The sequence below is a fragment of the Narcine bancroftii genome, chromosome 2, assembly GCF_036971445.1.
Source record: "Narcine bancroftii isolate sNarBan1 chromosome 2, sNarBan1.hap1, whole genome shotgun sequence".
NCBI classification, from domain to species: Eukaryota; Metazoa; Chordata; class Chondrichthyes; order Torpediniformes; family Narcinidae; genus Narcine; species Narcine bancroftii.
This window is the reverse complement of record NC_091470.1, coordinates 258,124,059-258,136,761: the sequence shown is the minus strand read 5'-3', so window position 1 is coordinate 258,136,761 and position 12,703 is coordinate 258,124,059. Positions and strand designations below refer to the sequence as shown.

The following is a 12,703-nucleotide window of genomic DNA, read 5'->3' as shown; positions in this document are numbered from 1 at the left end:
GAAGTAGCAGCTGTCCCCGAACCTGGTGGTGCGAGTCTTGTAGTACCTCTACCTCTTTCCTGATGGTAGCAGTGAGAACCAAGTGTGTGCTGGGTGGTGTGGATTCTTGATGATTGCTGCTGCTCTCTAACAGCAGCGTTCTTGATGGTGGGAAATTGTTTGCCTGTGATGCCCTGGACTACATCCACTACCTTTTGGAGGGCTTTACGCTCAGGGGTATTGGTGTCCCCCTACCAGACGGCGATGCAGCCGGTCAGCACATTTTCCACCAGATCTCTGTAGAAATTTACCAGGGTTTCCAATGTCATACCAAACCTCTGCAAAGTCCTGAGGAAGTAGAGACGCTGACATGCTTGCTTCACAATGTTGGCTCCAGGAAAGATCCTATTAGGAATTCTAATAAAAACTTATTCATTCCAATACCTCAATGCCAGATTCAGTGAATGCTCTTTGTGAACCTGTTTCAGAGAGCATGCTGGATTTTCTGTTTTAATGTCTTTATTGTACATGTTTAAGGAATGTCCATTTTATAAAACCCTGAAAACAGGAACATAATGCTCCCATGTTCTCACCCACTTGGATTCACCGGGAGAAACCCACAGGGCAATGGTAGTACTCCCATTGGAACCTGTTCAGCATTAAGATATTACAACAATTTGATTGATTTAGTACCTTTAACACCCCGGGGTACTTTCAAAGAATAGAACAGTACTTCATGGTACATGACTTTCAGCCAGTTTTGTGCTGATCTACATAAACCTGTTCCCTCATCCCTGTGTCTCCTTCCTCTAGTTTCCCATCCTTTCTCAGCCTTCTGCCCTTTCCCCAATCAACTCTTTTCTCTTCTTCCCCTTCCATATCACCTGCTAGTTTGTGCTCCACCTTCTTCCCAATACACCCCACCCCCATCACTTTCTTAGCCAGCCATCTTCCAGATTTTCAACACTCCTGATGAAGGGCTCAAGCCTGAAACATTGAATGTCTTTTACTTCCTGTGGATGCTGCATGAACTGCTGAGTTTCTCTACCACTTTTCCCCAGCATCTGCAGATTTTAATCGTTTGCCTAAACCATCAATCTTGATCTGTAAAGTAAACTGCATGTAAGTAGAGTTTGACATCAATGTACATTATGGACTAACAGGGTTGAGGTAGGAATAAATGTGGTAAAAAATTTAAGTTTGACATGGAGTGAGTGTTTTGGGGAGAGAACTGGTGTTGAAAGCTTGGTCACCAGAGTTGGGTGGGCAGGATGAGAGACTGAAGGGGGGTTTCTTATACTGGTGCTTGTTCGAGTTAACCATGTGTGGGAGGTGGCTGCCATCTGTTCTCAGCTGGAGAAAAGGTCAGAAGCCCAAATAAAAGGGCAGGGAGAGTGAGGAGGAGCACAGAATAGGAGGTGATAGGTGACTGCGGTGGGGGGGGGGGGGTGTGGAAAAAAAATAAATGAGAGATGATTGGAGGAAGGGGGCTGAGAAAGAAGCACTCTCACAGGAAGAAAGATGGGGAGTGGGTGGGGAGGAGAGAGGAGGAATGGGGCTAGAGTGATTAGGGAAGGTTACTGGAAACGGGAGAAGTCAATGTTCATGGCATTTGGTTGGAGACTGCCAACACGAGATAAAAAATTCTGATCCTCCAATTTGGAAGTGTCCTCAACTTGACAGTACGGTACGCCATGGATAGGCCTATCAGTATGAGAATGGGAAATGGATGGCCACTGGGAGATCCTGGCTGTTGAGGTGGAAAGAAGATGCAGTAAATTACCTTTATAGATGAAGTGGTGCCTCACTTCAAAGGACTGTTTGGGTCCTGAATATCAATGTTGGAAGTGCAGGTGCAAGTGCAGCATTTGGTGTTGCAGGGATAAATGCCAGTGGCGGGGTGGGGGGGGGGGGGGGTCCATTATTAATGGGAAAGAATGTGGACAAAGGAGTCACTGATAGAACAAACTAGGGAAAGCAGAGAGGGGAATATGTATCTGGTAGTGGGATTCCATTACAGGAGACAAAATTTGCAGAGAATGGTGTGTTGGATGTGGAGGCTAGTGGAGTAGTAGGTGAGGACCAGGGAAACCTGGGGATGACATGAATGGGGTGAGGGGAGATGGGTGGAAAATGTAGATGCGGGTGAGAGCTGCATTGATAGTAGTTTACTGAAGAAGGACATCTCAGATGTCCTAAAATGGAAGGCCTCATCATGGAAACAAATGCAGCAGAAATGGAAGAATTTGAAAGGAATTGGAGATGGAGATTGAGAAATGGGAGAGAGGTACCATAGATAGACCCAAGTGAATTTCTTTTTTTTAATTTTTTTTATTTTTCACACCATAAACCACATTAACCATGATACATACTTTTTCCTTTTCAAATATATACAGTGCCATTTTCTCCCCCCCCCTCCTCCCATCCCACCCTCCTTACCTCCCCCCTCCCGTCCATTTAAAGTACAAAATCTAGGATACATTAAACCAGTCAAACAATGTTGTCATTCAATAAAAATAAACAAGAAATTCCACTGAGTCAATTCTTTTCATTTCCTTCTCCTTTCGTTAATTTAGGTAGTGAATGTCCCCGGTAGGTTTTCGCTATTGTGTTTCATGTAAGGCTCCCATATTTGTTCAAATATTTCAATATTATTTCTTAAACTATATGTTATTTTTTCTAATGGAATACATTTATTCATTTCTATATACCATTGTTGTATTTTCAAATTATCTTCCGATTTCCAGGTTGACATAATATATTTTTTTGCTACGGCTAGAGGTATCTTAACAAATCTTTTTTGTGCATCCTCCAAATCAATTCCAAATTCTTTGTTTTTTATGTTACTTAGGAGGAAGATCTCTGGATTCTTTGGTATATTGTTTTCTGTAATTTTATTTAATATTTGGTTTAGATTTTACCAAAATTTTTCTACTTTCTCACATGTCAAGATTGCATGAATTGTTGTTCCTATTTCTTTTTTACATCGAAAACATCTATCAGATACTGTTGGGTCCCATTTATTTAACTTTTGAGGTGTAATGTATAGCCTGTGTATCCAGTTATATTGCATCATACGTAACCTCATATTTATTGTATTTCTCATCGTTCCAGAACATAACTTCTCCCATGTTTCCTTTTTTATCTTTATATTTAAATCTTGTTCCCATTTTTGTTTAGTTTTACCATTTGCTTCCTCATTCTTCTTTTCTTGCAGTTTAATATACATATTTGTTATAAATCTTTTGATTATCATTGTATCTGTAATCACATATTCAAAGTTACTTCCCTCTGGTAAACTCAGACTGCTTCCTAATTTGTCCTTCAAGTAGGATCTCAATTGGTAATATGCCAGCACTGTATCTTGAGTTATATTGTATTTATCTTTCATTTGTTCAAAGGATAATAATCTATTTCCTGAAAAACAATTTTCTATTCTTTTGATCCCTTTTTTCTCCCATTCTCTAAAGGAAAGGTTATCTATTGTAAAAGGGAGTAACTTATTTTGCATCAATATTAGTTTTGGTAATTGATAATTTGTTTTATTTCTTTCTACATGAACCTTCTTCCAAATATTGAGTAGATGATGTAATACTGGAGAACTTCTATGTTGTACCAATTTTTCATCCCATTTATATAATATGTGTTCAGGTATCTTTTCCCCTATTTTATCTAATTCTAATCTAGTCCAATCTGGCTTTTCCCTTGTTTGATAAAAATCTGATAGGTATCTTAATTGTGCGGCTCTATAATAATTTTTAAAGTTTGGCAGTTGTAAGCCTCCTTGTTTATACCATTCTGTTAATTTATCTAGTGCTATCCTCAGTTTCCCCCCTTTCCATAAAAATTTCCTTATTACTTTCTTTAACTCCTTGAAGAATTTCGCTGTCAAGTGTATTGGCAATGCCTGAAATAGGTATAATATCCTTGGAAAAATGTTCATTTTAATACAGTTTATCCTTCCTATTAGTGTTAGTGGTAAATCTTTCCAATGCTCTAAATCGTCCTGTAATTTTTTCATTAGTGGATAATAATTGAGTTTATGTAGTTGGCTGAGATTTTTATTTATTTGTATACCTAGGTATCTTATTGCTTGCATTTGCCATCTGAATGGTGATTCCTTCTTAAATTTTGAGAAATCCGCATTATTCATAGGCATTGCTTCACTTTTATTTACGTTAATCTTGTAACCCGACACTTCTCCATATTCCTTCAATTTCTTATATAATTCTTTTATTGATAGTTCTGGTTCTGTTAAGTATACTATAACATCATCCGCAAATAAACTGATTTTATATTCCTTGTCTTTTATTTTTATCCCTTTTATATTATTTTCTGTTCTTATCAATTCTGCTAGTGGTTCTATAGCTAACGCGAACAATAAAGGTGATAGTGGGCATCCCTGCCGTGTTGACCTGCTTAAGTTAAATTGCTTTGATATATATCCATTTACTGACACTTTCGCCAATGGTCCCTTATATAATGCTTTAATCCAATTAATATACTTCTCTGGTAAACTGAATTTTTGCAATACTTTGAACAAATACTTCCATTCTACTCTGTCGAAGGCCTTCTCTGCGTTAAAAGCAACTGCTACTGTTGGCGCTTTACTCCCTTCTACTGCATGAATTAAGTTAATAAATTTTAAAATATTGTCTGTTGTGCGTCTTTTTTTAATAAATCCAGTTTGGTCTAGATTTACCATTTTCGGTACATACTCTGCTAATCTGTTTGCTAATAGTTTAGCTATTATCTTATAATCTGTGTTAAGTAAAGATATTGGTCAATATGACGCTGGTGCGAGTGGATCTTTCCCTTGCTTTAGTATTACTGTAATTATTGCTGTTTTACATGAATCTGGTAAGCTTTGTGTTTTATCAATCTGGTTGATTACTTCCAGGAGGGGAGGAATTAATAAATCTTTGAATGTTTTATAGAATTCTATTGGGAATCCATCCTCTCCTGGTGTTTTATTATTTGGTAATTTTTTTATTATCTCTTGTATTTCTACTATTCCAAATGGTTCTGTTAATTTATTTTGTTCCTCTATTTGTAGTTTTGGTAGTTCAATTTTAGTTAGAAATTCATCTATTTTCCCTTCTTTCCCTTCGTTTTCAGTTTGGTATAATTGTTCATAGAATTGTCTAAAGTTTTCCTTGATCTCCTTTGGATTATATGTGATTTGTCTTTTTTCCTTGATGCCAATACCATTTTCTTAGCTTCTTCTGTCTTAAGCTCCCATGCTAGAATTTTGTGCGTTTTTTCCCCTAGTTCATAATATTTCTGTTTGTTCTTCATTATATTCTTCTCCACCTTATATGTTTGTAGTGTTTCATATTTTATTTTTTTTATCTGCCAATTCTCTTCTTTTACTTGTATCTTCCTTCATTGCTAATTCTTTTTCTATATTTACTATTTCCCTTTCCAACTGCTCTGTTTCCTGATTATAGTCCTTCTTCATCTTGGTTACATAACTTATTATTTGCCCTCTAATGAACGCTTTTATTGCATCCCATAGTATAAACTTATCTTTCACTGATTCCGTATTTATTTCAAAATACATTTTTATTTGTCTTTCAATGAATTCTCTAAAATCCTGCCTTTTGAGTAACATGGAGTTTAATCTCCATCTATACATTCTTGGAGGGATGTCCTCTAACTTTATTGTCAATATTAAGGGTGAATGGTCCGATAATATTCTAGCTTTATATTCTGTTTTTCTTACTCTATCTTGCATACGAGCTGATAACAAAAATAGGTCTATTCTTGAGTATGTTTTATGTCTAGCCAAGTAATATGAATATTCCTTTTCCTTTGGGTGTTGTTTCCTCCATATATCCAAAAGTTGCATTTCTTCCATCGATTTAATTATAAATTTGGTTACTTTGTTCTTTCTGTTAATTTTTTTCCCAGTTTTGTCCATATTTGAATCCAAATTCAGGTAGAAATCCCCTCCTATTAATATGTTCCCTTGCGTATCTGCTATCTTCAAAAAAATATCTTGCATAAACTTTTGATCTTCTTCGTTAGGTGAATATACATTGAGTAGATTCCAAAACTCCGAATATATCTGACATTTTATCATTACATATCTCCCTGCTGGATCTATTATTTCCTCTTCTATTTTAATTGGCACATTTTTACTAATTAATATAGCTACTTCTCTTGCTTTTGAATTATACGACGCTGCTGTTACGTGTCCTACCCAATCTCTCTTTAATTTCTTGTGGTCCAATTCAGTTAAATGTGTTTCTTGCACAAATGCTATATCAATTTTTTCTTTTTTCAGTAAATTTAGCAGTTTCTTCCTTTTAATTTGGTTATGTATTCCGTTAATATTTAAAGTCATATAGTTCAGCGTAGCCATTTTATACTTTGTTTATCTTCCCTTTCCGTTTCTCCATCATTACCTTTCCTTTTTATCCATTTCTGCTTTCTTGTTTTGAACACTTTATAAGACAACATTTCTAAAACATCAAACATTTTCCCTATTCTCCTATTTAAAACTTCTTTAACCCCATTCTCCCCTCCCCCTCCTGAGTTGTCCTTTATCCCTTGTCGGACAACCACATCTCCCCTCTCCATTTGGATTTGCGAATTCACTCGCAAACGTCAGCTGATTTTGCAGTGACCGTAACTCCTCCCCACCCAGCCCCCCCCCCAGAAAAGATTTCAATATTCATATGTAACAAAGGTCACTCTTTTAATTCCCTCCTTATTCCCTCTATTCCATTTCCCTCCCTTATTAATTCTTGTCTATACTCTATATATTTTCCTCTAAATACGGATACATTCATGTATGCACACTATATATATACACACACATATACCCCTTTACACACATACATATAGATCGTGGTCATTTTTACTCTTATTACCTGTCTTCATCTCTCTGCTTGTTTTGTAGTTGTTCTGCAAATTTCCTTGCTTCCTCTGGATCCGAGAATAGTCTGTTTTGTTGCCCTGGAATAACTATTTTAAGTACCGCTGGGTTCCTTAACATAAATTTATATCCTTTTTTCCATAAGATCGTTTTTGCTGTATTGAACTCCTTCCTCTTCTTCAGGAGTTCAAAACTTATGTCTGGATAGAAAAAAAAATTTTGACCTTTATATTCCAGTGGCTTTTTGTCCTCTCTTACTTTCTTCATTGCTTTCTCCAATATATTTTCTCTTGTTGTATATCTTAAGAATTTTACTAAAATGGATCTTGGTTTTTGCTGCGGTTGTGGTTTCGGGGCTAAAGTTCTATGTGCCCTCTCTATTTCCATTTCTTCCTGTAATTCTGGTCTTCCCAGGACCCTGGGGATCCAATCTTTTATAAATTCTCTCATATTCTTGCCTTCTTCATCTTCCTTAAGGCCCACTATCTTTATATTATTTCTTCTATTATAGTTTTCTATTATATCTATCTTCTGAGCTAACAGCTCCTGTGCCTCTTTAGCTTTTTTATTAGATTCTTCTAATTTCTCTTTTAAGTCTTTTACTTCCATATCTACAAATGTTTCTCGTTTTTCCATATTTTCCACTCTTTTTGCCAATTCTGATATGGGCACTTCCATTTTATTCATTCTTCCTTCTGCGTTCTTAATTCTTCTTTTTATCTCATCAAATTCTTGTAATTGCCATTCTTTCACTGATTCCATATATTCTTTAAAAAAAGATACATCCATTGTCTTGCCTTTCTCTTCTTCTTCCACTTCTTTCTGTTCTTCTTCTTCCTCTGGATTGACCATCTGTTGTTTCCTTGTTTTCTTTTTACCCTCTTCTTTCTTGTTGTCGTTATTGTCTGTGTTCTGCACCTGCTGCTGTGCTGCAGGTGTCTCTCTCAGCTGTGGAGATCGACTCCGCAGCTGTTCCCCCCTCCTGTCAGTGTGGTTTTTTTTCATGCGCATCGCGCATGGGCGACTCCTCGCGCATGCGCGGTTGCGCACTTTTACTCGGCTCTGCGAGCCATTTTTGTAGTCCCGAGCCCGGGATCTCCACTGACCTGTGGGAGCGGGCCTTTTCGGACAGGTAAGGCCTTCACCTTCTTCTTCCGACATCTTTCCTTCCCGTTGTTTTTGGTTTTTCTTTCTTCGCTGCCATTTTCTTCACACTTTTACTTTCACTTTGTTTTGGTTCTTAAGTTTGTGCCTTTGCTTTTTCTCTATCTTTTTTTAACTTTTCTGGAGAGGGCTGGAGTTCCCCTACCGGCCACTACTCCATCACGTGACTCCCCACCCAAGTGAATTTCGGGGCAAGATGGAAGTTGTTGGCGAATATCCTCTCTATCTGCCTGTCACCCACACCTTGCTTTCTCCAGCTCCCCACTCCCTTTCCTTTTCATCCTATCAGAGTGCATCTTCTTCAGCCCTTTGCCTCTTCCTCCTATCGCCTCCTAGATTCTTACTTTATTCCTTTTTTCTCCCCCCCCTTTCTGCTGTATTCACCCATCACTTGCCAGACCTTGCTCTTCCCCTCCCCATCTCACCCTTTTATTAGTTCTTGCTTTTCCTGATGAATGATTTCGGTCAAAAATGTCAACCGTCTATCGCATTCCAAGGATGCTCCCTGACCCACTGAGTGTGTCCAGCATTTTTGGGTCTTGCTCCATTTTGTTTTTAAATTGTTTATTTCCTCATGTTCTGAGATACAGTGAAAAGCTTAGTTGTGCGTGATATCCATAAAGTTACCACACTCTGGCTTCATTTTGAATCCACAAAAAAAAGTTTACAGGAAATGGTAATAAGATCCACCAGAACAATGGTAGCATTTAACTTTAACATTTGCATTAACATGCAGATCAAATATAAAATTTAAATCACAGGTAGTAGCCACTTTCCAGTGGTTTTAAATTTACAATATAATTGTAAAATTTGAATGCATTGTGTCCTTGAGGTGACAATTATTTTATTCTTTCACTGACTCAATCAACTTCATCCAGTTGACCAACCAATGAGGGTAAAGTTTATTTTGAATCCGGTTTTACAGTGAGAAATTTATACTCTTGTAATGAGGCTTTAATGAAGTGACCACAATATGACAGAATTTTACATTACGCTGTAAGTAATGTGTCTGTCAGAAACAAAGGCCTCAAACCCACGGGAAAGAAACCACAAAGGTATGAAGAGGGAATTGGCTGTGATTGATTGGAAAATATAGTGGTCAGGTATTCTAATTAAATTTTGCACTTTTTTAAAAATACATTCCTTAAGGCACAAAGGCTCCAACAAGAAAAGTAGCCCACCTGAGGCCGACGGGAGAAATTAAAGGCAGTGTTAGTCCCAGAGGACTGTAAAGTTTTCAGAAATAAAGAGTTCTGAGTGTTGGAAGCATTTTGGAACTGAGTAAAGGATGGCTATGAAAAGAGGATGTAGCAGCAAATGGAGATAAAGAAGGGCAAACTGACAGGAAACATAAAAATGGGCTGTTTAAAGGTATGTAATGTGGATTCGATATTGACATCAGAAAATTTTGATAGCTATGTGGATGGGAGGGGTATGGTCTTGGTGCAGGTTGGTGGGACTCGGCAGAATAATAGTATGGCATGGACTAGATGGGGCAAAGGACCGGTTTCTGTTCTATGGTTCTGAAAAGGAAAAGGTGACATCCTCAGAGAACTTGAGAGAATTTATAATGAACAAAGTGGCCTAAGAATTAAACTAAATACTTCATGAAAGCAGCTCACAGTTACACTGGAGACAAAGGGCCCAGAGAGAATGAATGAAAAATGGGAAAAGGTGGAAAAATTGGTGAGACTCGAGTGCCAAGGACTCAAAGGTTTACACCCCGGAGGTTTGAAAGAGGTGGTGAAAGAGACAGCGAATAATTTGGTTATCACTTCCAAAATGCAGTAAATTTTGGGGATCATTTCCAAGGCTTGGAGAATGGCAAGGAGCAAGAGAGAGAGAGAGGCCCGAAACATTGGCTGTACACCTTTGCTTCCTCTAGACGCTGTGTGACCTGCTGAGTTTCTCTAGCTCTTTTGTGTATTGTGCAGGAAGATACAAGGCATATTGTCTTTTATTATGAGAGGATTTGAAAAGAGTTGTCAGTGTAATTATGTAGCCTTGTTGAGACTGCATCTTGAGGTATTGTTTACTTAACAAAGGATATGCGCCCCAAAGATGAAGGATAGTAGCAATTCACCAGACTGCTTCCTGTATGGTGAGCTTACCATGAGGACAATCTAATACAATAGGATTGTATTCTCTAGAGTTTAGGAGGCTAGGATATCTAATTGAAACTTGCCCCATTCTTTCATGGTTTAATGTGGTGGGTGCATGGAGAGTGTTCTCCCTGACTGAGGAATCAAAAGCCAAAGACAGTCTCAGAACATGGGGCAGGGCAGGGAGTGAGACGTGGAGATGTTTCTTCTTGTCAGTGTTTAAAATCTTTGTAAGACTCCACATTGATCTTTGGATATAAAGGGAATTTTGGGAAGTGCAAGAAATTGATGCAGAGGTGAAGGTCAGCCATGAGGAATGGTTGTGCAGGCCCAGAGGAACAAATGGGAACAGGAAGCTGATCTTCTGTCACAATGTTAAAGAGAGGACTCAGCAGTGTGAACGAACTGAGAGATCTTGGAGTCCATATCCACAGGAAACTCAAAGCTGCTGCACAGGTTGATAGTGTCATAAAGAAGGCATCTGATGTGTTGGCCTTCATTAACCATGGGAGTGAGTACAAGAGCTGGGAGGTAATGTTGCAGCTATATAAGATTTGGATTAGACCCCATTTGGATTATTGAGTTTAGTTTTAGTCACATCAGTACAGAAAACATGAGGATTCAGGGGAGATTAATAAGGATGCTCCCTGGATTGGAGAGCATACCTTACGAAGATGTGTTGAGTGAACTTGGTGTTTTCTCCTTGGAGTGACCTTATAGATGTGTACAAGATGATGAGAGTCATTGATCGTGTGGATGGCCAGAGGCTTTCTCCAGGGGCTGAAATGACTGGCACATGGGTGCACAGTTTTAAGGTAAGTACAAGGAGGATGTAAGAGGTAAGTTTTTCACACAGAGAGTGATAGGTGCTTGGAAAGTGCTGCCAGCAACAATGGGATCTTTTAGGAGTCATATATAGGAACATGGATCTGAGAAAATGTAGTAGGGAAATTCTAGGTAGTTATTAGTGTTGGTTATAAGATTGGCACAGCACTATGGGTCAAATGGCATGTGAAATGAATGTCAACTTCACTGAAATATCTTCAGTTATAACCATGGACAATCATTCTGCAATGTTAACAGAAAGGGATTAAATACAGGTTCTTCCCAACTTACGACGATCGGCTGTATCTTGAAATGGACTTAAGTCAGATATTTTGCCCGCACACGTGGAGGACCAAAGTCTTAAAGCAAACTTTTTAATCAAATGTTGTATGTAAAAATTGTAACAAGGAAACGGGGCATATCAGAGCCAAAATGTGCGTACTTACTTTTTTAGTTGGCGTCCTGGGGTCCATAGGCTGGGCATGGCCATCTTGATTCCTATGCACATACACGAGTCTTCGGTTGGCTCATGCATGGTGGGTTTGTGTATTGGAGTTTGGTTGGTGCGTCAATGCGAGTTAAGCGCCATGACAATATTGAATTTGTGCCCTTAACTCTCGTGCATGCGCCAACTGAACTCCAATGTGCAAACTCACTGCACATGCATACAGAAATCAAGATGGCCTTGCCCAGCCTATGGAGCCCAGGACGCCAACTAACAAAGTAAGAACGCGCATTTTGCCTCTTACATGGCCTGTATCCCTGTTGTAAGCCACATAAATTTTATATTTTTCTTATATATATTTTTTAAAATTCAGTCGTATATGGACTAAGTCACATAGGTCACAAGTCAGGGAGTACCTGTACAGCACTTACACCTGAAGGCAATAAAACAGTGTCAATCTGGCTGAAAGCATTATCCTGGAGATGATTTCTCTAGGCAGTCATTCCTCAACCAGAAAAAGTAGTGTTCTAATAAATTGTAAAATTACCCCAAAGTAAACCTCTACGGCCTTCTGATGTAACCACTGTATTGTTCTCAAAATTATAGTTAAGAGATTTTTAAAAAAATATCTAAACCATTTTGTTTTTGTTGTAATTTCAGGGAGACACTCAGTCACAGGGTATGGTCCGTGTCATTGCCCAACAAGTATGTGAGCAACTTATCCAGAGTGAGTAATCCTGGTGCTGTACAGACCTGCAGCGATTTAGAGACACTCAGCATGGAAACAGGCCCTTTGGCCCAACACCGATAAAATTCCCCCCACCTGCCTCCATTTTGCCAATATCCCTCTAAACCCTCCTATCCATGGATCTGTCCAATTTTTTCTTAAATGTTGCAATAACACCTGCATCAACTACCTCCTCTGGCAGCCCGTTCCATACACCCACCACCCTCTTTGAGGTGTGCAAGAAAAAAATGCCTTAGGTTCCTGTTAAATCTCTCATTCAACACCTTAAACCTATGTCCTGTGGTTACTGATTCCCCTACTTTGGGCAAAAGACTATGCATTCACCCAACCTATTCCTCCATGATTTTGAACACTCGATGAGATCACCCTTCAACCTCCTACGTTCCAAGGAATAAAGCCCTAGCCTGATTAACTTGGACCAGGCAATATCCTCGTACTTTTTAGTAAAGATTTGGGGGGCAGCTCAGTGGTGGACCCTCACAGCTCCAGTGACCCAGGTTCAATCCCTACCTCTGGCACTGTCTGTGTGGAGCATTCATGATCTGCCTGTTTCACCC

The 12,703-nt window shown here is 38.7% G+C and overlaps 1 protein-coding gene across 7 annotated transcripts in view; it reads left to right on the top strand.

Moving 5' to 3' along the window:
- col14a1a (collagen, type XIV, alpha 1a) overlaps window positions 1-12,703 on the top strand; it is a 311,666-nt gene that overhangs the window by 288,622 nt on the left and 10,341 nt on the right. For 6 of the 7 annotated variants that reach the window (XM_069920939.1, XM_069920938.1, XM_069920940.1 and 3 more), the window contains exon 44: window positions 12,059-12,125. In XM_069920939.1, the coding sequence (XP_069777040.1) occupies window positions 12,059-12,125 (67 nt within the window). Of the gene's footprint in view, window positions 1-9,175; window positions 9,398-12,058; window positions 12,126-12,703 lie in introns of those variants that run through there. The other variant, XR_011352149.1, reaches the window with a different exon arrangement.